Raw genomic sequence first — 26,725 nt, 5'->3', positions numbered from 1 at the left:
CAACCTGCTCCTGAATGACTACTGGGTACATAACGAAATGAAGGCAGAAATAAAGATGTTCTATGAAACCAATGAGAACAAAAAGACACAATGTACCGGAATCTCTGGGACACATTTAAAGCAGTGTGTAGAGGGAAATTTATAGCACTAAATGCCCACAAAAGAAAGCAGGAAAGATCTAAAATCAACACCCTAACATCACAATTAAAAGAACTAGAGAAGCAAGAGCAAACAAATTCAAAAGCTAGCAGAAGGCAAGAAATAACTAAGATCAGAGCAGAACTGAAAGAGACAGAGACACAAAAAAACCTTTCAAAAAAATCAATGAATCCAGGGGCTGGTTTTTTGAAAAGATCAACAAAATTGATAAAATGACAAAAACCACATGATTATCTCAATAGATGCAGAAAAGGCCTTTGAAAAAATTCAACAGCCCTTCATGCTAAAAACTCAATAAACTAGGTATTGATAGAACGTACCTCAAAATAGTAAGAGCTATTTATGACAAACCCAAAGCCAGTATCATACTGAATGAGCAAAAACTGGAAGCATTCCCTTTGAAAGCTAGCACAAGACAGGGATGCCCTCTCTCACCACGGCTATTCAACTTAGTGTTGGAAGTTCTGGCCAGGGCAATCAGGCAAGAGAAAGAAATAAAGGGTATTCAATTAGGAAAAGAGGAAGTCAAATTGTCCCTGTTTGCAGATGACATGATTGTATATTTAGAAAACCCCATCTTCTCAGCCCAAAATCTCCTTAAGCTGATAAGCAACATCAGCAAATTCTCAGGATACAAAATCAATGTGCAAAAATCACAAGCATTCCTATACACCAATAACAGACAAACAGAGAGCCAAATCATGAGTGAACTCCCATTCACAATTGCTACAAAGAAAATAAAATACCTAGGAATACAACTTACAAGGGATGTGAAGGACCTCTTCAAGGAGAACTACAAACCACTGCTTGATGACATAAAAGAGGACACAAACAAATGGAAAAGCATTCCATGTTCATGGATAGGAAGAATCAATATTGTGAAAATGGCCATACTGCCCAAGATAATTTATAGATTCAATGCCATCCCCATCAAGCTACCAATGACTTTCTTTATAGAATTGGAAAAAACTACTTTAAAGTTCATATGGAACCAAAAAAAGAGCCTGCAATGTGAAGACAATTCTAAGCAAAAAGAAGAAAGCTGGAGGCATCATGGTACCTGACTTCAAATTATACTACAAGGCTACAGTAACCAAAACAGCATGGTACTGGTATCAAAACAGATATATAGACCAATGGAACAGAACAGAGACCTCAGAAATAACACCACACATCTACAACCATCTGATCTTTGACAAACTTGAAAAAAACAAGAAATAGGGAAAGGATTTCCTATTTAATAAATGGTGCTGGGAAAACTGGCTAGCCATATGTAGAAAGTTGAAACTGGATCCCTTCCTTACACCTTATATAGAAATTAATTCAAGGTGGACTAAAGACTTAAATGTTAGACCTAAAACCATAAAAACCCTAGAAAAAAACCTAGGCAATACCATTCAGGACATAGGCATTGGTAAGGACTTTACGACTAAAACACCAAAAGCAATGGTAACAAAAGCCAAAATAGACAAATGGTATCTAATTAAATGAAAGAGTTTCTGCATGGGAAAAGAAACCACCATCAGAGTGAACAGGCAACCTACAGAATGGGAGAAAATTTTTGCAATCTACCCATCTAACAAAGGGCTGATATCTAGAATCTACAAAGAACTTAAACAAATTTACAAGAAAAAAAACAAACAACCCCATCAACAAGTGGGCAAAGGATATGAACAGATACTTCCGAAAAGAAGACATTTATGCAGCCAACAGACACATGAAAAAATGCTCATCATGATTGGTCATCAGAGAAATGCAAATCCAAACCACAATGAGATACCATCTCACACCAGTTAGAATGACAATCATTAAAAAGTCAGGAAACAACAGATGCTGGAGAGGATGTGGAGAAATAGGAGTGCTTTTACACTGTTGGTGGGAGTGTAAATGAGTTCAACCATTGTGGAAGACAGTGTGGCGATTCCTCAAGGATCTAGAACACCATTTGACCCAGTAATCCCATTATTAGGTATGACCCAAAAGATTCCAAATCATGCTACTACAAAGACACAGGCACACATATGTTTATTGCGGCACTATTCACAATAGCAAAGACTTGGAATCAACCTAAATGTCCATCAATGATAGACTGGATTAAGAAAATGTGGCACATATACACAATGGAATACTATGCAGTCATAAAAAAGGATGAGTTAATGTCCTTTGCAGGGACATGGATGAGGCTGAAAACCATCTTCTCAGCAAACTATCACAAAGACAGAAAACCAAACACTGCATGTTCTCACTCATAGGTGGGAATTGAACAATGAGAACACTTGGCCACAGGGCGGGGAACATCACACAACGGGGCCTATCGGGGAGTGGGGGGTTGGGGGAGGGACAGCATTAGGAGAAATACCTAATGCAAATGATGAGTTGAGAGGTGCAGCAAACCAACATGGCACATGAGAGCAAGAACTCCTTTACTCCCTTGAGGATTAACTCAGTTATAAAAGAGTAGCATTAATTCCTGTCAATGATCTAATAATCATCTCTTAAAGGTCCCACCTCACAACACCAACACATCAGGGGTCAAATTTCTAACACATGAATTCTGAGGAACACACTCAAAGTCTAGCAAGGGCCAACATCTGAATAGTATAAATCCCAGAAGAGCAAAATGAGAAAAAGAAGGAAGATGAAATTGCCCGGAATTTAAGGACAAAAGCTTCCAGATTAAAAGGGCTTGTCACATATTCAGCACAATATATGCAAATACCCCAATGACATCAGCAGACATCACTATAACATTTCAGAAGACTGGGGTCAAAGGGAAGATCCTACAGGCTTCCACAGAGAAAAGACAAAGTTTTGTGGGAAGCGTAAAGGAATGCAATCATGGGTCAGTGTAAAAAATTTATCAATTTCATCTATTAAATCAGGACATTAAGGAAGAGGAAAACATTATAATGAGTGCTGAAAAGCAACTGAAAAATATTTATCAACCAATACAAATAACAAGTAAAATGGGAACAGAAGAAAACTAGTTCAAGATAATAACAATTATTTACTAAAGCCAAATAAAAAATAATTATCCCAAATAACAAAACACTAACCATTTTGATTAGGATTAAGAGAGTGATAATTTTTATCAGATTTTTATTTAACTATGTCTTGGAGGTTCTGACAAATATAATACGACAAGAAAATGATATAAATAAATTGTATAAAAACAGGCAAAAAAGACATAAAACTTTCTTTTGAACTGGTATTATTGCATGCCTAGAAAGCCCAAGACACTCTAATAGAAAACTGAAATTAATAAGAAAATTTGGTAAAATGGATAATAAATATGTAAAAGCAATAGATTTGATTTACTATCGCAAAAAAGCAACTGAAAATGGAAATTTAAAAAATGCTTCACTCACAACATCAGTATAAACTATAACATGCTAAAGAATACATCTAATAAAGCAAAGAACTTGTAAGAAAACTTTAAAAGCTTACTGAAAGGCACAAACAAAAAGTGAAAACTGGATGTTATTAGATGGGAAGACTTACAAGTTTAAGAAAATATTAAATTTTCAAAATTAACATATAAATAGAAAGCAATTCCAAATGGTTTGCACTCTCAATTCCAGTGGATTTTTTTTCAGGGAACTGAACAGTATTGTCTTAATGTTTACATTAAATAATCAATGCCCAGGAATGGCTTAAAAAGTACAAAAAAAATCAATGTAGGATAATTTGCTTTTGGAACATAATGTTATTTTGGAATCAAATAAATATGGTATTTGTTTAGAAATAAATATCCATAGATTAGAATAACAATCCAGAAATAAATCCCAGTATGTATAAAAATCCAATATATGACAAATATTACAGTTCAATTCCGTAGGAAAATGTCAAATTATTTAATAAATTTTGCCAGAATAACTGGCCATTCTTTCAGAAGAAAATAAACTGGATATTTCTAATATAATATACAGTTATAAATTCCAGCTGCAATAAGAATCTTGCAAGAAATTCAGACAACATATATATCTTGATGAAGAAAATGTTCTAAACAGACTGAAAATATGGAGGCTATTTAAAAAAAGGCTAGCCAAAATAAGCAAGTATAATTAAAAGTTTTTCTATGGCAAAAGTTAAAATACAAAGTCAATAGATAAATAATGTATTTGGGAAAAAATTGTAAAGGGTAATATCTAAACTAAACAAAGTGCTCTTATAAAATGGCAAGAAAAAGTTAACCCAAAAGAAAAAAAGGCAAAAAATATGCATAAGCAAGTCAAAGAAAAATAGAAAGGCCAAACAAGCACGCTTTGCTTCACTTCATTTCATTTTACTTTATTTTATTTTACTTTTTGAGACAGAGTCTCGCACTGTCGCCCAGGCTGGAGTGCAGTGGCATGATCTCGGCTCACTGCAACCTCTGCCTCCTAAGTTCAAGCGACTCTCCTGCCTCAGCCTCCCAAGTAGCTGAGATTATAGGTGCCCACCACCATGCCTGGCTAATTTTTTTATATTTTAAATGGAGACAGGGTTTCACCATCTTGGCCAGGCTGGTCTTGAACTCCTGACCTTGTGAGCCGCCCGCCTTGGCCTCCCAAAGTGCTGGGATTACAGGCGCGAGCCACTGCACCCGGCCTAAACACGCATTTAAAATAATGCTCAAATTCAATTAATACTCCAGGGACTACAAATTGAAGTAAAAATAACATAAGTTAGTTGACTGATTCCTGCATCCATTCACTCAACAAATATTTACTGAAACTTTTCATGGGCTAGGCCCTATTTTAGGTGCTGGGGATCAGAAGCAAACTAAACAAGTTCTTTATATGTACTTTTACCATCTTTTTTGCCTATATAGCAAACAATATTTACAAGAGCAACTGAACCGATTGTTGGTAAGGATGTGGGAAAGGAGATACTCTGAAAAACTGCTGGTGGTGATATGAAACCTAGCCTTCTGGACAGCAACCTGCCAATACTTATTAACTACAGGTACCAGTAAATAAAGACATATGTACAAGGATGTTTGTACATATGGGCAACAGAGCAAGACTCCATCTCAAAAAAAAAAAAAAAAGTGCATACTATGCTAAAAGATAGAAATGTTGGTGGTGTAGCCAGTCTAATACCAAAGTCTGAGCAGCTGTGCGTACCCAACAGGAGCACATATACCATTAGTAAGCAATTGTAGTTATTTTTAAATGAAATAAAAATATTACTATTTTTGAAAAAATTTAAGTGTATATTTTTTCCCAGATGGCTATTAAGTTGTAGGAATATAATACACATTACTTGGCCTGAAAGATTTACTAAATGAAGCTGTTAGGTATTCGGTTTGGCCCAGGGAGCACCAAGAAAATACTGCTGAGATACTAAGGACTCATCGTGAACTCAGAAAATTTGGGAACCTCTTAAACCTGCAACTAAAGAAGTAAAAAATAACAGAACAAGTGAAAAACTTAGATGAATGGAAATAACAAAGATAGAAAAGAAATTAATTAGACAGAAAGCAAAGATACAAAGGCAAAGCGTTTATAGACTAATGAAATGGACAAAACTAATTTTAACAAAGAAAAAAGTCACTAATCAATAGAAATGTTCTTAGGAAATAATTACCAAATGAACTCAAGAAAAGTTGAAAATCGGAATAGACTATAATTAGAAATTAAAAATATTCTCCCAAAGGCTGGATGTGGTGGCTCATACCTGTAATCCCAGCACTTTGGGAGGCCAAGGTGGGAGGGCTGCTTGAGAATTCAAAACCAGCCTGGACAACAAAGCGAGATCCTGTCTCTACAAAAAAATTTAAAAATATTTCAGCTGTGCATGGTGGCGTATGCCTGTGGTCCCAGCCACTGTGCCCAGCCCATACAATGTTATGAAAGACATTAAAGATCTAGATGTACAATACTATGTTTAGAGATGGGAAGACTTGCAAAAATGTCAATTCTTCCTACATTAATCTATGGATTCAACGTAATTTTAATTCAAGTTCCAATAGAGGTTCTCATGGAAGTAACTAAGGTTATTCTAAAATGATATGGAAACACAAGGGGAAAGAATATGCAAGATATTTCTTAGGAAGATATAGCATGGGGGCTTGCCCCAGCAGGTATTAAAATTTATTATAAAACTTTAATTAAGACTATGTGATGGGCAACATGGTGAAATCCTGTCTGTACTAAAAATACAAAAAATTAGCCAGGCGTTGTGGCGTGTACCTGTAGACCCAACTACCAGGGAGGTTGATGTGGGAGGATCACCTGAGCCCAGGAGGCAGAGGCTACAGTGAGCCATGATCACATCATTGCACTCCAGCCTGGGTGACAGAGTAAGAGAGTAAGACTCTGGAAAGAAAGAAAGACAAGAAAGACAAGAAAGACAAGAAAGACAGAAAGAAAGAAAGACAGAAAGACAGAAAGAAAGACAGAAAGACAGAAAGACAGAAAGACAGAAAGAAAGAAAGAAAGAAAGAAAGAAAGAAAGAAAAAGAAAGAGAGAGAGAAAGAGAGAGAGAGAAAGAGAGAGAGAGAGAGAGAAAAGAAGGAAAGAAAGAAAGAAGGAAAGAAAGAAAGAAAGAGAGAGAGATCGTGATGCTGTTACATAAATAGGCAAATGAATGAACTGAATAGAAATCCTGAACTGAGTCACACATTTATAGAAATCTGATGTATAAAAAAGGGGTCATTGCAAATCAGTGGTGAAAAGACACAGTATGAAATAAATTGTTCTGGGGCAACTGGTTATTCATTTGCAAAAAATTAACTGGATCTCTACCTTACACAATTCACAAAAATCAATTTCAGACAGATTAAGGATTTAAATAGGAAAGGTAAAATAACTAAACATTTTAAAAGAGTATGAGAATATTTTTATGGCCTCATGATAGTGAAGGATTTCTTACACAAGACACAAAACGTGTCAAAACATCGAGGAAATGATTAATGAAGTTGATGACATTAAAATTACAAACATATTCGCCAAAAGACATCAGAAAGAGAAAAGACAACCACAAACCAGGAAGAAATACCAGCTACATATATAAGTATCAAAGGACTGGTATTCAGAACATACTAAAACTCCCATAAATCAATGAGAAAAAAAGAAACAATGCAAAAGAAAAAAGGGCAAAAGAAGCAAAGGCATTTCCTTATATAGAAAACATGCAAAGCCAATGAACATGAAAAATTGTTCCATTTATTAGTCATCAAGGAAATGCAAATGATAATCACAACGATATGTCCTTTTATAATCACTGGACTCGTAGAATTTAAGAATCCAGATTTTTTAATACTAAAAGTTGGCAAGGATGTGAGGCAACAGAAACTCTCATATATTGCTGTCAGAGTACAAATTTGTAATACCATTTTGGAAAATAATTTGTTATAATCAAACACAGCTGAAGTTGCACATACTCTTGACTCTGATTTCATTCCTATGTAGTTATCCAAGAGAAGCTCTTGCACAAGGGCATCAGGAGACATCTGTTAGGAATGGTCATTACAACACTGTGTTTAGTTATAACACCGTTTTCATTGCCAGGGCAATGCAATAACCCTCAGTAGTAGAATGGACTTAAACATCAGTGCAAATAAATAAGCCATAACTACATGAATCAACATGTATGAATATTATAAGCAGTTGCTCAATGAACACTTATTTTATCAGTGAATAAACAGGATGATTCCAATCACAAGAAGGTCAAAATCAGGCAAAACTAAACTGAATTATATTTTAAGAGTACGTCCTTATTGGGTGAAACTGTGGGAAAAAGCAAAGAAATGATTAAACCAAATTCAGGGCAGTGGTTCTAAAGGAGAGGAAGAATGAAAGCAGTTGCAGTGCAGCTTTGAGGACTTCAGTGCTCATCTTCTATTTCTTAAACTGGGTGTTGGGTACACAGATATATTTTGTTATTATTCTTTAAACAAAACATATATTAATAAATACTATATATTTCATTTCATAGGTCATACAATGACTACTAGAAAATAATGCCAAGTTGAGATGCAGAATGGGTAGTGATTAGCAAGGTTTACACACTAGTGTTTCACTAGCACATACTGGCATTACATGTATAACCCAAATTTCTGCTTCAGCAAAAACACAAATTACTACATATTATGGATATTCTCAAATAGCCAAACACATAGAATATTAAATTTTCACAAAAGAGTGAAATACCTAGGAATACAGATAACCTGGGAGGTGAAAAAATCTCTGCAATGAGAATTATAAAATACTGCTCAAAGAAATCAGAGAGCTGACACAAATAAATGGAAAAAACAGTCCATGTTTAAGGATTCGAAGCTTCGATATCATTAAAATGGCCATACTGCCCAAAGCAATTTATAGATTCAATGCTATTCCTATCAAACTACCAATGTTATTTTTCACAGAATTAGAAAAAATCCTAAAATTCACGTGGGGCCAGGAGTGGGAGCTCATGCCTGTAATCGCACCACTTTGGGAAGCTGATGCAGGAGGAATGCTTGAGGCCAGGAGTTTGAGACCAACTTGGGCAACAAAGTGAGACCCTGTCTCTACAAAAAAAAAAAAAAAAAAATTAGCCAAGTGTGGTGGCACATGCTTGTGGTTCCAGCTACATGGGAGGCTGAAGCAGGAGGATCACTTGAGCCCAGGGGGTTGAGGATGCAGTGGGCCATGCTTGCACCACTGGACTCCAGCCTGAGTGACAGTGCCAAGATTCTATCTCAAAAAAATAAAATTCATATGGGACCGAAAAAAGCCCAAACAGCCAAAGCAAACAAAGCCAGAGGCATCACACTACCCAACACAAAGCTATGGTAACCAAAACCAGGATGGTACTAGAACAAAAACAGACATACAGGCCAATGGGACAGGTTAGAGAAATAAATAAATAAAGCCACACATCTACAACCATCTGATCTTCAATAAAGTTGACAATAACAAGCAATGAAGAAAGGACTTCCTATTCAATAAACGGTGCTAGGATAACTGGTTAGCCATTTGCAGAAGATTGAAACTGGACCCCTTCCTTTCAATGTATGCAAAAATAAACTCAAAATGGATTAGTGACTTAAACGTCAGACCTAAAACTATAAAAACTCTAGAAGAAAATCTAGGAAATACCATTCTGGACACAAGCCTTGGCAGAAGTTTCATGGTGAATTCTCCAAAAGCAATTGCAACAAAATAAAAAATAGACAAGTGGGATCTAAATAGTGAGCTTTGGCACAGCAAGAGAAACTATCTAAAGAGTAAACAGACAACCTAAAGAACGGAAAAGAAATATTTACGAACTATGCATCTGACAAAGATTTAATATCCAGAATCTAAAAGAGACTTAAACAAACCAACAAGCAAACCCAAATAACTCCATTAAAAAATGGGCAAAGGACATGAACAGACACTTCTCAAAAGAAGACATATACATGGCCAACAAATACATAAAAAATGTTTAACATCACTAATCATTAGAGAAATGCAAATCAAAACCACAATGAGATACCATCTCACATGAATCAGAATGGCTATTATTAAAAAGTAAAAAACAAAAACAGAGGTTGGTGACATTGTGGAGAAAAGGGAATGCTTATACATTGCTGGTGGGAATGTAAATGAGCTCAGCCACAGTAGAAAGCAGTATGGAGATTTCTCAAAGAACTTAAAACAGAACCACCATTCAACCCAGCAATTCCATTTCTGGGTATATACCCAAAGGAATATAAATCGCTCTACCAAAAAGACAAGTATAACCTGTATGTTCATTGCAGCACTATTCACAAGAGCAAAGACATGGAATCAACCTAGATGCCCATCAATGGTTGACAACATGGATGGAGATGGAGGCCATTATCCATCCTAAGCAAATTAATGCAAGATCAGAAAGCCAAATACTACATGTTCTCACTTATAAGTGGTGGCTAAATGTTGAGTACACATGGACAGAAAGATGGGAACAGACACTGGGGCCTACTTGAGAAGAGAGGGTAAGAGCTGAAAAACTACCTATTAGGTCCATATCCTGATTACCTGGGTGACAAAATCATTTTTATACAAAATCTAGCAACACACAAGTTAACTACGTAACAAGTCTGCACATGCACTCCCTAAACCTGAAATAAAAGTTGGGGGAAAAATGCCAAATCTACAACTGCTGACAGGCTATTATATTTCTTTTTTTTTTTGAGATGGAGTTTCACTTTTGTTGCCCGCGCTGAAGTGCAGTGGTGCGATTTCGGCTCATGGCAAACTCCGCCTCCTGGGTTCAAGCGATTCTCTTGCTTCAGCCTCCTGAGGAGCTGGGATTATAGGTATGAGCCACCATGCCTGGCTAATTTTGTATTTTTAGTAGAGATGGAGTTTCTCCATGTTGGTAAGGCTGGTCTTGAACTCCCGACCTCAGGTGATCCACCCGCCTCGGCCTCCCAAAGCGCTGGGATTACAGGCATGAGCCACTGTGTCCAGCCTATATTTATATTAAATGTCCCTTATATATGTATAACAAACACTTAATACAATTTGATATAACTAGGTAAGATACTATTTTAAATTCTACTTGCAAAAGCAATTATCCAGAATATTTGGAAATTACTGTCTTTTCTATATACTTAGACAGATATAACTGGGATAAGTATAATAAAGACTTGCAGAAAATAAAGAGTGTTACTTAAGGAATTTCCTAACCTGTAACAGAAGTTGTTTTAGGAGAAATGAAACTTAAGGATTGGAATCTAGAATTAGTTATTTGATCTAATTAGATTGAAAAGCATTAATACGTTTTTTGCCAGTGGTTAATGAGAAACTGGTAGTCCGTGGCATGCAATGGCAAAACAATTCATTAAATAAATGATCACCTATGGACAACTATAATCAAGTGCCTATAGATAACCAAATAGTTACTGCCATAAAATATTTTAGTTCAAATAAGAACAATGGGGTTAGTCCATTGTTTTATTTTTTTATTTTTATTTTATTTATTTATTTATTTATTTTTGAGACAGAGTCTCGCTCTGTTGCCCAGGCTGGAGTGCAGTGGCCGGATCTCAGCTCACTGCAAGCTCCGCTTCCTGGGTTTACGCCATTCTCCTGTCTCAGCCTCCCGAGTAGCTGGGACTACAGGCGCCGCCATCTCGCCCGGCTAGTTTTTTGTATTATTTTTAGTAGACACGGGGTTTCACCGTGTTAGCCAGGATGGTCTTGATCTCCTGACCTCGTGATCCGCCCATCTAGGCCTCCCAAAGTGCTGGGATTACAGGCTTGAGCCACTGAGCCCGGCAGTCCATTGTTTTAAAGTGTGCTAGAGAATTTTGAAAAAGATCACAACGAGCTCAGGCTTTAGATTCCTATCACAAGTTTCAGGTAAGGGAACAGAAAAATGTCTATGACCGCTCTAAAAGATAAATCAAGTAAGATACAGTAGCTGCAGTGTTGAGATGTCTAACTATAATATACAAAGTCTAATCTTTTAGCTGACTCAGCTGAGACACACTGAGTTCACAACCTTACAGGTCTTTTAGGTTAAATTCGATACTGACGGGGAAGAAGAGTGTGGTGACTAGGTACCGTCAATTTAACTAAGCTGGTACTATATTATCTCTAGTTCCTTTCTCTGTATGGTGCTGTTAGTGTCACTTCGTGATTGGAAGGTGGAAGCGAAGCGGCATCTATGCTTATGCTCAGAGGTCAATGTAGGGTCAGGTACTCTTGCAGCTTGCTCATACTGTCACTAATCAAAAAGATGCTCAACACCGCTCCCATTAGGGAGATGCAAATCAAAACCACAATGTGATACCCAGTTCACATACATTAGGATGGCTACTATTGAAAAAAAAAAAAAAAATCAAGCGTTGGTGAGGATGTGGAGAAACTGAAACCCCTGGGCTGGTGGGAATGTAAAATGATGCAGTTACTACGCAAAACAGTATGACAGTTACTCAAAAAATTAAAAGGAGAATTACCATAAGATCCAGTAATTCTACTTTTGGCTATATACTCAGAATAACTGAAAGCAGGAGCTTGAAGAGATGTTTGCATACTCATGTTCATAGCAGCATTATTTACAATAAGCAAAAGGTGACAGCAACCCAAAGTGTCCACTGACAGATGAATGGGTAAACAAAACATGGTATATACATACAATGGAATATTATTTAGCCTTAAAAAGGAAGGCAATTCTGATACATGCTACAATATTATGCTAAATCAGCCAGTCACAAAAGAACAAACAATGTATGATTTCATTAAGTACTCAGGGTAGCCAAATTCACAGAGACACAAAGTAGCATGGTGGTTGTCAGGATCTGGGGGCAGGGGGAAATGGGAGTTACCGTTTAATAGATAGGAAGTTTCAGTTTGGGAAGACGGAAAAAGTTCTGGAGATTTAAGGTGGTGACATTTGCACAACAATATAAATATATGTAATGCCACTAAGCTGTATACTTAAGGATGGTTAAAACAGTAAGTTTAATGTTATATACATTTAACCACAGTTTTTAAAAATCCAACTAGAGTTCATTGATTCTTTAAGCACTTCTGCACTTTTTGAAATAAAAAGATGTTCAAGCCCTGCTTATATTTTCCTTGCCTCACCCCTGCTGCTAGCCATTTCTTCAAGGAATCCTAGTTCCTTTTAGTAGACTCATATTTAGAAACCAAGATCTGGACACTAGATATGCTTATTGCTATAGGGTGTCTGTTGCCAGACTCTCAGAACAGAGCAAGGAAATACATATATGCATTCCTAACTCCTCCCCTCATATACACATAGATACACACCCACATTTTCCACCTGTATTTATCTCAGTATTTATTAAAAGGTAAGCATCATTAGCTTAAATTCATCCAAAACTATATGATTCATTCTAGCTTTCTCCTTTTCCATATTTGAACTCACTTCTCTATGTGTGAAAAACTTGGCTAACATTACCCTCAGTAGATTTACGTATTTGCTTTGTCTTCTGAGTATAAACAATACCCTGACTTCACTAGGCCACTTATACTACCTCATTTAAACTCAATGTTTGTAAGTATAAGGCCCAGCTACCATTTGGCTGCCATTACTTCTCTGTCTGAGCCTGCTGAATGGTGCCTGGACAAGGAAAGAAAGAAGGAAAGAAGGCAGGGAAGGAGAAAGGAAAGGTGGGAGAAAAGAAAGAATGGGAGGGGGAAGAGGAAAGGTAGAAAGCACAAGTTCTAAAAAATTTTACTTTTTAGTTGTTTTTTGCTGATGAAAATAAATGCTATTGATTTTTATAGGCTAATCTTATATTTGAAAACCTAACTAAATCATCTTATTAGTAAAAATAGTTTGTTCTATCTGATACATTTTCTAGGTAGAGGATCAGAAATCTGATTTTCTATCTAAAAATAATGACAGCTACTGACACACTAATAATATTGTGAATAGTGTAATAGTAAGCATCTTTGTCTTGCTCTGATTTTAAAGGAATGCATATAAAGTTTCTTCATTAACTACAAGGCTTGCTGTAGGTTTTACCAAACATGGAAGCTCTTTTCTAATAATAGCTTCTAAGAACTTTAAAATAAATAGGATTAAACTTTATTAAATGTCTTTTCTTAACTGACTGAGATAATCGTAATTCTTTTCCTTTAATCTATTAATGGGGTGCATTACACTGAAAGAATCCTAGGTTAAACTCCACTATATTATGCATTTTACTTTTTTAATGCACTACTAGATTAGATTAGCCAATATTTTTCTTAAGAGTTCTGCATTTACATTCATAAGAAAAAGGGGCTTTTTTGCCTTTCTTTATATTGTATCGATCTGATTTTGGAATCAGATTTACTCGAGATTCACGTTTTATTAAAAACATAATACTGACTGACAAAAGACATAAACAGAATGAAATACATAACACACCATTTACATAAATTAAAATACATGTGTACTAAACAACATACATTTTTCAAGGACACCTGCATAGAAAATAATACATTGAACACATTAAAATATCCACAATATATACATACTTCAAAACATCATGTTGCACATGATAAATATACAATTTTATTTGTCAATTAAAAAAGCACATTTAAACACTTGAGGGAGATTGGGAGCATGCTGATAAAAATAAACAAATACATAAAAGAAGGAAGGGACCAAAGATGATAATGTGTTATGAACTGGAGAACCAGGAATGCTTCTCGTAAGCAGGGATTAAAAAAAAAAAGTGTCCTGAGATCATGAAATTCAGAGGAGGAGACACATTAGAGGGCACTTAGTCCAATCTCCCTGACAATGTAGAAATCCTTTACAGTTTTCCTGACAAATGACTATAAGAGTGTTTGATGGCACACTCTATGAGATGGGGATTGCATTTCTACAAAGCTGCTCATTTCACTGTTGAAAAGTTTCAAATGTTAGCTCTGATCTACCCCTTCCCAAACTTTCCAAATCAGAACATCTGATGATGAGGCCCAGAAATGAACATGAAAAGTTTTAAAAATGACTACTCCAGATAACAGGGCACTGATATTTCAACTCTAGGTATATATCAAATTTACTTGTGGAACATTAAAAAAATACAGATGTGTAAGCTTTAGCTATGGTAATTGTAACTCAGCAGTATGAACATTTGCACTTTAAATATATCAATGACACTACTGTCCACTGGCACAATATTGACCAGCTATATGCAAACTTTAAGTTTTACTTTCAAGCTAGGTCATGAATTATCAACATATCCATCAACATTCTCTAACCTAGAGATTACCGTACACAAAGACACAAAGGTGAATAGAGCTTGGCTTGGGTTGATGGTTAGATTATAGCCAAGAAAGGGGCAAAAGCTACTGGCCTGTGAAGGGATAGAAACTCAGTATAGGGACTAAAATTCTAACCAGCTGAGGTAAGCAGCTACTTACAATACATTCATTTATTAATTCATCAAATTTTTAGTGAGAGACTACTCCATGCCAGACAAAACGGGAATACAGATGTCAACAGGCAATATCATTATATGTGGTAAGTGCTACTGCAGGATCATGGTGGATAGTATAGGGGAAGTACAAGAAGAAGTAGAGGCACAGAGTGGCTACCAATCCAGGCTTCATGGGCTGAGGAAGGCTTATAGGAAGAAATGACATCCAAGTTGAAATTAAAGGATGAGGAGGAGTTGGCCAAGGGAAAGGAAAGATTGAGGGAGCAGGGAGGAGAAAGGAGAGGGGGAAGAAACAGTGTTCCAAACAAAGGCAATAGATGTGTAAGGCCTGGGGACTGACAGCAGTGAACAATGAGACTATAGATATAGGCAGGGGCCAAGATAAGATCAGAATTTGGGCCGGGCGCGGTGGCTCAAGCCTGTAATCCCAGCACTTTGGGAGGCCGAGACGGGCGGATCACGAGGTCAGGAGATCGAGACCATCCTGGCTAACACGGTGAAACCCCGTCTCTATTAAGAAATACAAAAAACTAGCCGGGCGAGGTGGCGGGCGCCTGTAGTCCCAGCTACTCGGGAGGCTGAGGCCGGAGAATGGCGTAAACCCGGGAGGCGGAGCTTGCAGTGAGCTGAGATCCGGCCACTGCACTCCAGCCTGGGCGACAGAGCGAGACTCCGTCTCAAAAAAAAAAAAAAGATCAGAATTTGCTCTGAAGGCAAAGGATTTTAAATTGTGAAGTGACGAGATACAACTTGAAATATACGAGTATCACTTTGGTGAAATGGAGAACAGTTATATTACAGAAATGGGTCAGGATGGAGGTAGGGTGATCAGTTAAGAAGTTGGTGCAGTAGCAGAATCATTTAGGAGATGAATTTAGGCTTGAGATTTGGAAGGCAGAAGCAAGAGACGGTAATGCAGATGAGTAAGATTGTGTAGGGAGAATTTTAGACTGAGAGAAGATCTAAAGATAGATCTAAAGAGGCAAATGAAAATACCAGATTTTCATTTAGAATTCATCACTTTAGGCCGGGCGCGGTGGCTCAAGCCTGTAATCCCAGCACTTTGGGAGGCCGAGGCGGGCGGATCACAAGGTCAGGAGATCCAGACCACAGTGAAACCCCGTCTCTACTAAAAATACAAAAAATTAGCCGGGCGCGGTGGCGGGCGCCTGTAGTCCTAGCTACTCAGGAGGCTGAGGCAGGAGAATGGCGTGAACCCAGGAGGCGGAGCTTGCAGTGAGCCGAGATCGCGCCACTGCACTCCAGCCTGGGCAACAGCGTGAGACTCCGTCTCAAAAAAAAAAAAAAAAAAAAAAAAAAAAAAAAGAATTCATCGCTTTAATTTACTAGTTGTGTGATTTCAAAAATGTACTTAATTTATTTAAGTCTATTTCCAGAGGGTAACCATGATTGTGGCTTACCCAGTTTCATGGACAAATAAGAGCTGAGATTATCTGAGGCAGTACAGAGTGATACAGGCACCCAAGAGGAAGAGGATAGGATAATTATAAATGCTGACTGAATGGTTCTTCTACAAGGAAAAATGGAAAATGAAAGCAGACTTGGGGGAACAATGGTGTGGAGCAGCAACTGACTTTGTTTGATGGTCCCTTCTGTTTAGGTTATTTCCTGAAAGCAGAAGTAAACCAAAGAATGACAAAAGAAAATAATGTCCACATGGATGAAACTTGTTGAGTGACAGCTTCATTATAGTATGGCCTGGGAGAGCTGTTCTACTGAAAAACATCAATCTCCACATCTTTAATAAAGTGTTTTTCTCTTTGGCTGGTCACATTTCCCAGAGAACAGGTTTACAATCTCTTGCCTTGAGGGTAGGCTGCCAGAGTTCTGGAAGCTGAAGGTGGAAAGCCCACTGGCATTCTCAGTATTTGGTATTCACATAACCTCCTTGTTTACAGCAAGACAGAATTTCCTTCAACCAGACCTAGTATCTTCCGGGCCAATTACAGCCTTTCTCTCATAAAAATAAATATACAAACAAACAAACAAACATCTAATCTTTTGCCATGGTAAAGGAGAGGCAGCTGGCTGTTTATACCGAATTAAGAAAGGATCTGGGAGGGGGAATCCAACAGAATCTTAAGCAGCTTTCAACCAATCCTCTATTTTTATGTTTTAGCCCTACCTTGTCCTTCTGCTCCAAGAGATACATGATGTTACTAATTCCTGAGCCTTTTGGGGTTTTGTAAACTGGGCTGCTTCAACGCTTTTCCCGCTGCTGCTTAGGAAAAGGCTTTCTTGGGTCTGCTAAGTAAAGATCACTCATCTATCAGCTTTCTAGTTTCTAAGATGTTGCTGTTGTCTCCTCTCCTGTTCTGCCTGTGGGTTTATGTATTTTTTTAAAGTGGTTTACTTTTGTTATAATGGGGTTTTGGGTGGTAGCAGAGATTAATGCACATATACAATCTGCTTACTTTAACCATAGGTTACTCCATCTACTGTTCTCATCTCTTCTCCAACCACATTTCTAGACCATACTCACTAATATGGAAATATTCTTCAGTTTTCAAAAACACAGGCTCTTTCCTGCATATCAAAACCACAATATGATACCACCCTATTCCTGCAAGAATGGCCATAATCAAAAAATAAAAAAATAATAGATGTTGGTGTGGATGTGGTGAACAGGGAACACTTCTACACTGCTGGTGGGAATGTAAACTAGTATAGAAAACAGTGTGGAGATTCCTTAGAGAAGTAAAAGTAGAACTACCATTTGATCCAGCAATGTATCTACCCAGAGGAAAAGAAGTCATACCAAAAAGATTCTTGCACATGCATGTTTTTAGCAGCACAGTCTGCAATTGCAAAAATGCAGAGCCATCCCAAATGCCCATCAATCAATGAGTGGATAAAGAAACTGTGGCATATTGGGTTGGACGCGGTGGCTCATGCCTGTAATCCCAGCACTTTGGGAGGCCGAGGCAGGTGGATCACAAGGTCAGGAGTTCAAGACCAGCCTGGCCAAGATGGTGAAACCCCATTTGTACTAAAAATACAAAAATTAGCCGGATGTGGTGGCATGCGCCTGTAATCCCAGCTACTCGGGAGGCTGAGGCAGAGAACTGCTTAAACCTGGGAGGCAAAGGTTGCAGTGAGTCGAGATCACATCACTGCACTCCAGCCTGCGTGACAGAGCGAGATTCTGTCTCAAAAAAAAAAAAAAAAAAAAGAAAAAGAAAAAAAGAAAAAAAAAGAAACCGTGGCTTATATATATGATGGAATACTACTCAGCCATAAAAAGGAATGAATTAATGGCATTCACAGCAACCTGGATGAGATTGGAGACTATTATTCTAATATTCCTTTTCCAGTGTTCCAGCTTGATGCAAAACTTTCAGGTTCAACCAGATGGCCAAGACTTATAGAGGCCACGGGTGTACTCACAAATATGATTGCCCTAACTGCTAACTGCTCAGGGCTTGGTTTTCTCTATTTGTCCTTTTCTTCAGAGTATAAGGAGGTATACATTAGAGATTTTCTTTTCTTCTTGGGAGACGCAATGTAACAAAATAATGGTTTATATTTGTTTGTAATTTTCTGAGATCTATTTCTATGTTAGTGAGAGGATTCCTTATAGTATATGTAATTTAACATGATGCTGGAAATAGAAGACTTCACTGGGTTTTCAAATTACAATTTATTCTCAAAAGACCTTAGCTAGGATCTAGACACATAAAAAGCCTTAACTATATATTTGACAAAGTAAAAAGTTAAGGCCATGATATTTTTGGAGAGATTTTTAGTAATCTCATTTTCAAAAAATACTAAAATATGATCAGTTCTTTGAAATGAAATGATATATAGGAATAGTCTATAACCTCTATGAAACAGTGCTGTAAAAAATTACACTGGCATTGAAATAACCTGATAAACAGCCTTTTGGCAGTACTCATGTTCCATTTAATTTTCCCTTGTGGACAGGAAAGACACAAGAATAACTTCTAGGTCATGAAAAGCAAAAATTACCAAAGTTTCTGAATCACTACCTAAAAATTAGTTCATTTAGTTAATGTTTCTTTCTTAAAACATCAACACAGATGTTTGGCCACTCTGCCTTGAAACTCTATGCTTTTGTAAAAATATGTTCAGAATGTCATGTCAAATCCCTGTTGATAAGCATGTTGTTGCGTCAAGAATATAAATACTAACAAATCCCAAGTGGGTAACACATTAAACAAATAACACATTAAAGTAAGAACATCACATATAAGCCCATTCATAACTGGGAAGGGCCTCTATATAACGTTCAACAACAGCATGTGCTTAATGAAGCACAGGATCTCTTTTTATGTATATATGAAATAGTGAATTATAAAATATTAAGTGCCCCTCAATCCAAATGTATTTGGTTTTTTTTCAAACAACTCCTGAGTAAATCAATTGTATTTGAAAGCTGCAAAAAAACTCCATGTCTTTTTTGTTTCTAGAAATATGATTAGTCAAATGAAAAATATTTGTAGCCTAAGGGTATCTGCTATTCTGTAAGTGCCATAATCGTAAATGCTAAAATTAAGTTTAGAGAAAGTCTTAAAAGTTAGTTCTTCAGCTAATAAACAGCACAGAAAGTACTAATAGCAAAAAGCTCCAAAATAGTTTTTGTAATTTTAATTCCAATTATTGGGGAATCAGGAAATCACCTGACTTTAGGACTTCTAGAGACCTTAATCTGTTAATTCTATTGCTTTATTCTCTATAACAATGATAACAAAGTAACTGTAACAAAGTAACAAAAGACGGGGCCTTTTTTTAGGGCAAGTTCTTCTCATAGGATGTTAAAATTTCCTTTCTAAAAAACTGAGGACTTTTTTCGAATCATAAAAGTAATATACACTTGTTATATATCTTATGTAATGTAGTTAGATGTGTATGTTTCAAGTAGAGAATGGTTTAAAATGGAAATCAAAACTCTTCTAATCCATATCCCAGAGATAATCATTGGTATCTCTCTTATCAGGATAATCTTAACAGGGTTTAGTGTAAATATCCTTCCAGATTTTTACTATCATATACATACATACATACACACATACATACATACATACAATTTTAGGTCAAAAAGAGATTCATATCTACTTTATGTAACTTCCCTTTTGCCTACCTAGCAATATATAGTAGAAATTTTTCCATATCAGTACATGTATAGATCTACTTGTTTCTATTTAGTAGCTGAACAGTGTTTTAAAGAAGAGTTGCACCATATTTAATCACTAGCCAAGTGGTAGGCATTTAGGTTGTTTTTGATTTTTGTCATTATAAAGTATTATATCTACTGTCTCACATGCTAAAGAATATCCATACTCTAAAGAAATAGAGAATATCCATACTCTAAAGAAATCCAGTAAAAGTGACTCATCCCCTAACTTGTCAATCAGCTTATACAATCTACAAACTGTTTGATGTGAGTTTGAGAAGATAAGTATGTCCTGTAAAAAATCTAATAGCAGTCAGTACTTTAAGACATAAAATATGCATAAGCTACAAGGTTATCAAGAATGATACAATGAACACCCATGTACCTAAATAGAATATTACCATCACATTGGAAGATCCCCACGTTCACGGCTCTTCCTCTGTGTCGAACAGAGGTAATTTTCTTAAATATTTTCTTATTACCTTAGCTTTTAAAAAATATTTTTGCCACATATGTTTGTATCATTAAATATCCTTAGATAGTATATAACATGCATTTGAATTGTGTAAAGTAGAACTATATTATAGTTGAATTGTCCTTTTTTTTCTTTTTTCCTTTTTATTTTTCTGTAACTCATGACAGTGCTGAATATTTTTTTAATTTTTGTACAGAATTATCTCCTTTAAGATTCATCTACATTATCCCTTGTAACTGCAGTTCATTTATTTTCTCTGATAAAAAATATTCTAGTGTAAGGAGATATTATAAATTATCCATTCTAGTGCTGGTTGGCATATGAGTCATTTCAAGTTTTCTGCTATTTTGAACAATCTTGCCACTATCATTTTTGTACATGTCTCTTGAGGTATGTGGGCAAGAGCTCCTCTAGGAATGAAATCACTAGGTGATAGAGTATGCTTCATATGCAGCTTGATAAGATAATGACAAATAATCTTATTTTTCATATCTTATTAAATTTGCTAAAGTAGCTATACCAACTTACACGCTTACTAGCAGAGTTTATACACTCTATTTGTTCCAAACATTTGTTTGATATTATCAGACTTTTTAATTCTTGCCAAATAGTGAGTGTAAAAGGCTCTCCTTATAGTTTTAATTTGCATTTCTTCAATTATTATCCAAGTGGGTTTCCTTATATCTTTTATCTTTTTTTTTTTTTGGAGATCTTATGTTAGGCTGATTTATAAGTGCTGCTCTAGGCAGTTACACAATTTGTTTACAGTAAGGAGTTGTCTGACTTTCAGCATACTGCACATGGCGATTAGAAGTCATCATGGCAAGAGAAAACCACAGCTGGCCCCCTGCAGCAAACACAAAAACCAGAGAATGGTAGGGGAAATGTAGAGATAAAGGTGGGGTTTGTTTCTTATTACAAAAGAAAAAAATAACTCCTCAGTAGTCTTAACAAAAGAATGGAATATTTCACACTGGGAGAAAAGACATTGGGATACAAAATTTCAAGTGTTTTGACTCTAGCCCTGTCCCCATATCCTTCAAGAGCAGAGGGAGGAGACAGTTAAAGCAAACAAGCAATTCTGTAAAAATTACTTAGAAACCCTACAGATTTAGATTTTAAAATCTAACTTCTATTTTTTTTTTTTAAAAATTCAATATATCAAAAGGCCTGCTTTAGTGACATGTTATTCCCACCAGAAAATAACCCCAATATCCCCTCTATCAGTAACATGCTCAAGTTGACCAGCTAACTCTTACCTGTAAACTCATGTGGACAAGTATATGTCTTTTAAACCAAAGCCATGGGGATCGAGTGACTGCTAGTAACATGTCATCTGTTAACTGACCAGTATTCATCTTCTCCAGAGGGTGGGCAGGGCACAGAAACCCTAAAGTGGTCATGAGGGACTAACCGCAAATCAACAACTTTTCAAGCACTACTTTCCTCATTCCTTACTCAAAAGGGGCTACTTGATTTTGATCTAGACTATTTGCCTCGAATTTGGTACCCCGTGACCTGTATGTTGTTTTCCTTTAGCAAAACACACATAAGACACAAAACTATATATATAAACTTTTTGTTTTTACATTTTTTTTTTTTTGAGACGGAGTCTTGCTCTGTCGCCCGGGTTGGAGTGCAGTGGCATGATCTCAGCTCACTGCAACCTCCGCCTCCCAGGTTCAAGCGATTCTCCTGCCTCAGCCTCCTGAGCAGCTGGGACTAGATGCTTGCCACCATGCCTGGCTAATTTTTTGTATTTTTAATAGAGTCAGGGTTTCGCCATGTTGGCCAGGATGGTCTCAATCTCCTGACCTCGTGATCCACCTGCCTTGGCCTCCCAAGTACTGGGATTACAGGTGTGAGCCACCGCACCCCACCCTTGTTTTTACATTTAAATATAAAAATACTGCTCTGTTTTGTGTGATAAATAGAGGACCAAGCAAAAAGAACCTTTTCTTTTTTTAAGGTAGGGATATCCATCAGTTTATACTAAGCTTTGTGTTCTGAGGGCATTTCACCCCAAGCCAGGCTAGTTCCACACAAGCAAGAGACCAAGGCCATTCTCCTCCCTGATCCCCAATCCCTACCTTCTCTCTTAATCCCTAATTTTAATAGAAAGTTGGTTATAACCTCTTAAGAAACATTTCCACCACAAAGGGAAGTCCTAACCTAACCAGAGTTAAGTCAGGTCTTCCCCTCTCAGGTACTTCAAAGAAAAAGTCCCCATCCTGCAAACATGCACTCTGTTCCCATAGCTACGCTTACTGAACAGGCACACCCCATTAAATGGAAGCAGTGGTTATGTTTCACCACCCACCTCCCCACTAATGTACTAAAAACCGTCAGTGATAGGGAAAAAAAGGAGGGTAAAGATGTGAAGAAATTAATTATGTGACCCCTCTATCCCAGCCAAACAAATAAAGCAAGATTGACTGGGCACAAGGAATTAAAAAAAAAGACCTTGGTATTCCATCCTTTGAGTTACAATTAGGACAATTGGGAGAGGGGAAGAGTTGGAGTGAGAGGAAGAACTAGGAGGGGCTTGACAGCTGGACGTCTAGTCCACTTAGTTTTTGTACTGGAAGGGCTCAACTTTGGTTTGAGAAGACACAGGCAGATGAGGGCTTCTGTCACCGAAAATGGGTCACATTTGGCAGAAAGGCAGTGATCTTCAAAGTAACCCTTCTTCTCCTGGCCAACAGTCTGGGGAATGTGTATGCTGGCACTATGATGGGCTATAAGAGCAGAAAAGTCACTGATGTTGGAAGTTTCATGGAATCCAATTAGGTGCCAGGCCGGGCAAAAATGCAGACGTGGTACTGCTGTCACTTGCTTAGTTTCTTGATGGCCTCCTCAGTGTACTTCAGACCATTCTCCTCCCGCATGGCCTTGGTGCTAAAGTTGGTATGGCAGTCTGAGCCATTCCAGTCCCAGGAATGGGCTTAGGATCAAAGGTTGCTATCACTCTGAAGTCTTCACATACACGATGCAAGATGAAACAGGTCACCCAGAAATGATCTTCCATGCTGATTCCTTCACAGCGTCCAATGTGGAATTCCCACTGGGCAGGCATGACCTCAGCATTAGTCTCTGCAATCTTGACTCCAGCATACAAGCAGGTCCGGTAATGAGCCTCCACAATATCCTTGCCATAGACTTTGCTCCCATACCACAGTAATACGGACCCTGGGGCTCAGGGAGTCCACTGGAAGGCCAACCAAAGGGGTGCCCATCTGTCCCCATGAGGTTATATTCCTGCTCCATGCCAAACCACGGGTGCTGGTTGCTCACCATGTCCATTATCCATTTATAGTTGTGCCTCAAATTGGTCTCTGCAGGCTTTCAATTGCACTTGAAAACTTCACAGAATACCAGCTTGTGGAGGTCCTTGCGGAAGGGCTCCCAAAACATGGCAACAGGCATGAGATACATGTCACTGTTAGAACCTTCAAAGTACTACAGCCATCAAAATTCTACTCAAGTAACTCTTCCACACTCTTGGGCTCACTGTCCAGGGTCTGGGACTTGCAGCACAGTCTTGCTTCAGTACCATCGACTCAGATATACATGGCCTGGACTTTCTCACACCGAGGCAGGGACATGTACACCTGCTTGATGCCTCTGTTTAAGTGGGAGCTTGCTGAGGTGGTCATGGTGGAAGGTGTTTTGGGCACTGAGCAGGCAGGTAGGTAAAGGTAGGCTGCGAGAGTGGGGTGAGGAGAGAGGAGGGGAGGCCGCTGTGCTGCTCAGAAACTCTGCTCTTCTCCCATTCTCAGCTCTACCTTTGTATCCTTTTAATTAAGACACTTAAATCTTTTGCTCATTTTTGAATTTAGGTTATCTTTTTGAAAAAATATTGATTTGTAGGGTTTTTTTCTTTTTTAAAGAGATGGGGTCTTGATAAGTTATCTAAGCTTGAGTTCAGTGGCAATTCACAGATGCAATTATAGTGTACTGCAGCCTAACTCCTGGGCTCACATGATCCTCCTATCTCAGCTGCCTGAGTAGCTGGGACTATAGACGCACACCACTATGCCTGACTTATAGTTCTTGTAATCTGAGCACTAACCTCTCACTCTGAGGTTTATGTTTTCACTCTCTTTATGTTATCTTTTAATGAACAGAAGTTCTTAATTTTAATGTAGTAAAATTTATCAATCTTTTAACACTGGCACTAGTCGTGACTAGTTTAACAAATCTTTCTCTATCCCAAAGTCATAAGGATATTTCCTGTATTATGTTTGAAAACTCTTAAGCCTTATAGATTAGCTTTTTTTTGGCTCTCCATATTTAAGTCTTTAATACATGTGGAAATGATTCTTGTGTGTGGTAGGAGGTATGTATGCATTTTTTGTATCAATGGTATATTATGTGTACATGTCCCAGCACTATTAATTAAACTGCTCATCTTTTCACTGCTGGTGCCAGTTTTGTCATAAATAATGTTTCCATATATGTGTGCATTTGTTTCTGGGCTTTCTATTTTATTCTGTCGGTCAATTTGTTTATGAGTGTGCCAATTCTACACTATCTTAAATAATATAATATTAATATACTATTTTTTTTTGAGACGGAGTTTCGCTCTTTCACCCAGGCTGGAGTGCAGTGGCGCGATCTCGGCTTACTGCAACCTCCGCCTTCCGGTTTCAAGCGATTCTCCTGCTTCAGGCTCCGGAGTAGCTGGGATTACAGGCACCCACCACCACGCCTGGCTAATTTTTGTATTTTTAGTAGAGACAGGGTCTCACCATGCTGGCCAGGTTGGTCTCAAACTCCTGACCTTGTGGTCCGCCCACCTCGGCCTCCCAAAGTGCTGGGATTACAGGCGTGAGCCACTGCGCCTGGCCAAGTAATATAATCTTAAACTAAATTTTTGATACCTGACAAGGTAAACTGCTACACTTTGTTGTTTTTCTTTAGGAGTATGTGGGTAGTTTTAAGGCTTTTATTCTTCTATTTAAGGTTCTGATAGGAACTGCATTGTCTCTGTAGATTGTTTTGGGGAGAATTGACATCTTTAACATATTGAGTCTTCCATTCCATGCACATTTATAAATCTCATTTATTTAGGCCTTGTTTCATTCATAAATTTGATTAATTATATGCTATAATTCTTGCTTTCCAATGTACCAATATTTAACATGCATTTATTTACTTTTTCTGGAGTCCCACAGATGATCCCACAGTTTTAATATTTAATTACATTTCCATCTTGGGCAAAATGTTTGAGAGAGGAACTTTACATTACCTCTCGGCAGAATGCCAATGTTAAAGACTATCTAACAAGGGAGGCAGGATAAGGAAACAAGATTAGCTTCTCCTAAATTGTCTTCACTGTTTTGTGGGAAGTTTGTTTCTGAAAGATCATATACATATTTTGAAGCCAAGTGGAAATTTTGTTATTGTGCTTTACAAACAAAGTACTTAAATACTTACTTGAGTAGTTCATTTATCATTTGGATTATCCACCATTCATTGTCCTCTGCCTGAACAGTACAACTGAAAACTGACTGAAAAGGGCTGATGTGACTACAGACATGAATATACAACTGAATGCTTTAAAGACGACTTCTCATTTTCAAAGAACTTGCTTATATTACAAAACTAGTAAAATAATCTAGCATTTTCAGAGAGAAAACAAAGAAAGAACAAAAAACTCTTAATATTTATGCCAAGTAATAAAAAGTATTTGACAGAAATGATATAGATACTGATGCTTCATCCTATTAGCTGTGGTAGGTTCAAGAACTGATATACTGGTAATTACAAAATATTCTGGAAAAATGAAAAGTATTCTCAAATGAGAGGAATAATCTGAAAGAACTACAAATTACCTGTAGAGTACAATTCATCATCCTTATTATGTAGTCAAACTGCTGATGGTCTAATATTGCCCGGTTTTGCTGGACATGCAAACCCAACTCATCAGTGAGACACTGTCTTGCTGCCTTTCCTTTAAGGGCTCTGAGTGCAGCAGGAAGGGTCTGAGGACAAGAGAGGTACAAATGACCAAATGGTACCACTGGGGGAAACAATAACTTTCAAACAATCATCTTGAAAATTCAAATGCACCCTGTAATTTATTTA

General features: G+C 37.4%; 1 protein-coding gene and 1 pseudogene across 1 annotated transcript in view; both read right to left on the bottom strand.

The window, feature by feature from the left end:
* Positions 1–26,725, bottom strand: part of SBF2 (SET binding factor 2) — a 589,674-nt gene that overhangs the window by 164,430 nt on the left and 398,519 nt on the right. The window contains exon 17 of the mRNA XM_050757377.1: positions 26,473–26,622. Within this exon, the coding sequence (XP_050613334.1) occupies positions 26,473–26,622 (150 nt within the window). The remainder of the gene's footprint in view (positions 1–26,472; positions 26,623–26,725) is intronic.
* On the bottom strand, positions 18,181–26,466 carry LOC126935656 (glutamine synthetase-like; annotated as a pseudogene).

Source organism: Macaca thibetana, chromosome 14 (genome assembly GCF_024542745.1).
Source record: "Macaca thibetana thibetana isolate TM-01 chromosome 14, ASM2454274v1, whole genome shotgun sequence".
In the NCBI taxonomy this organism is placed as follows: Eukaryota; Metazoa; Chordata; class Mammalia; order Primates; family Cercopithecidae; genus Macaca; species Macaca thibetana.
The sequence above is the reverse complement of the archived record's forward strand: the minus strand, read 5'-3'. Positions and strand labels throughout refer to the sequence as shown.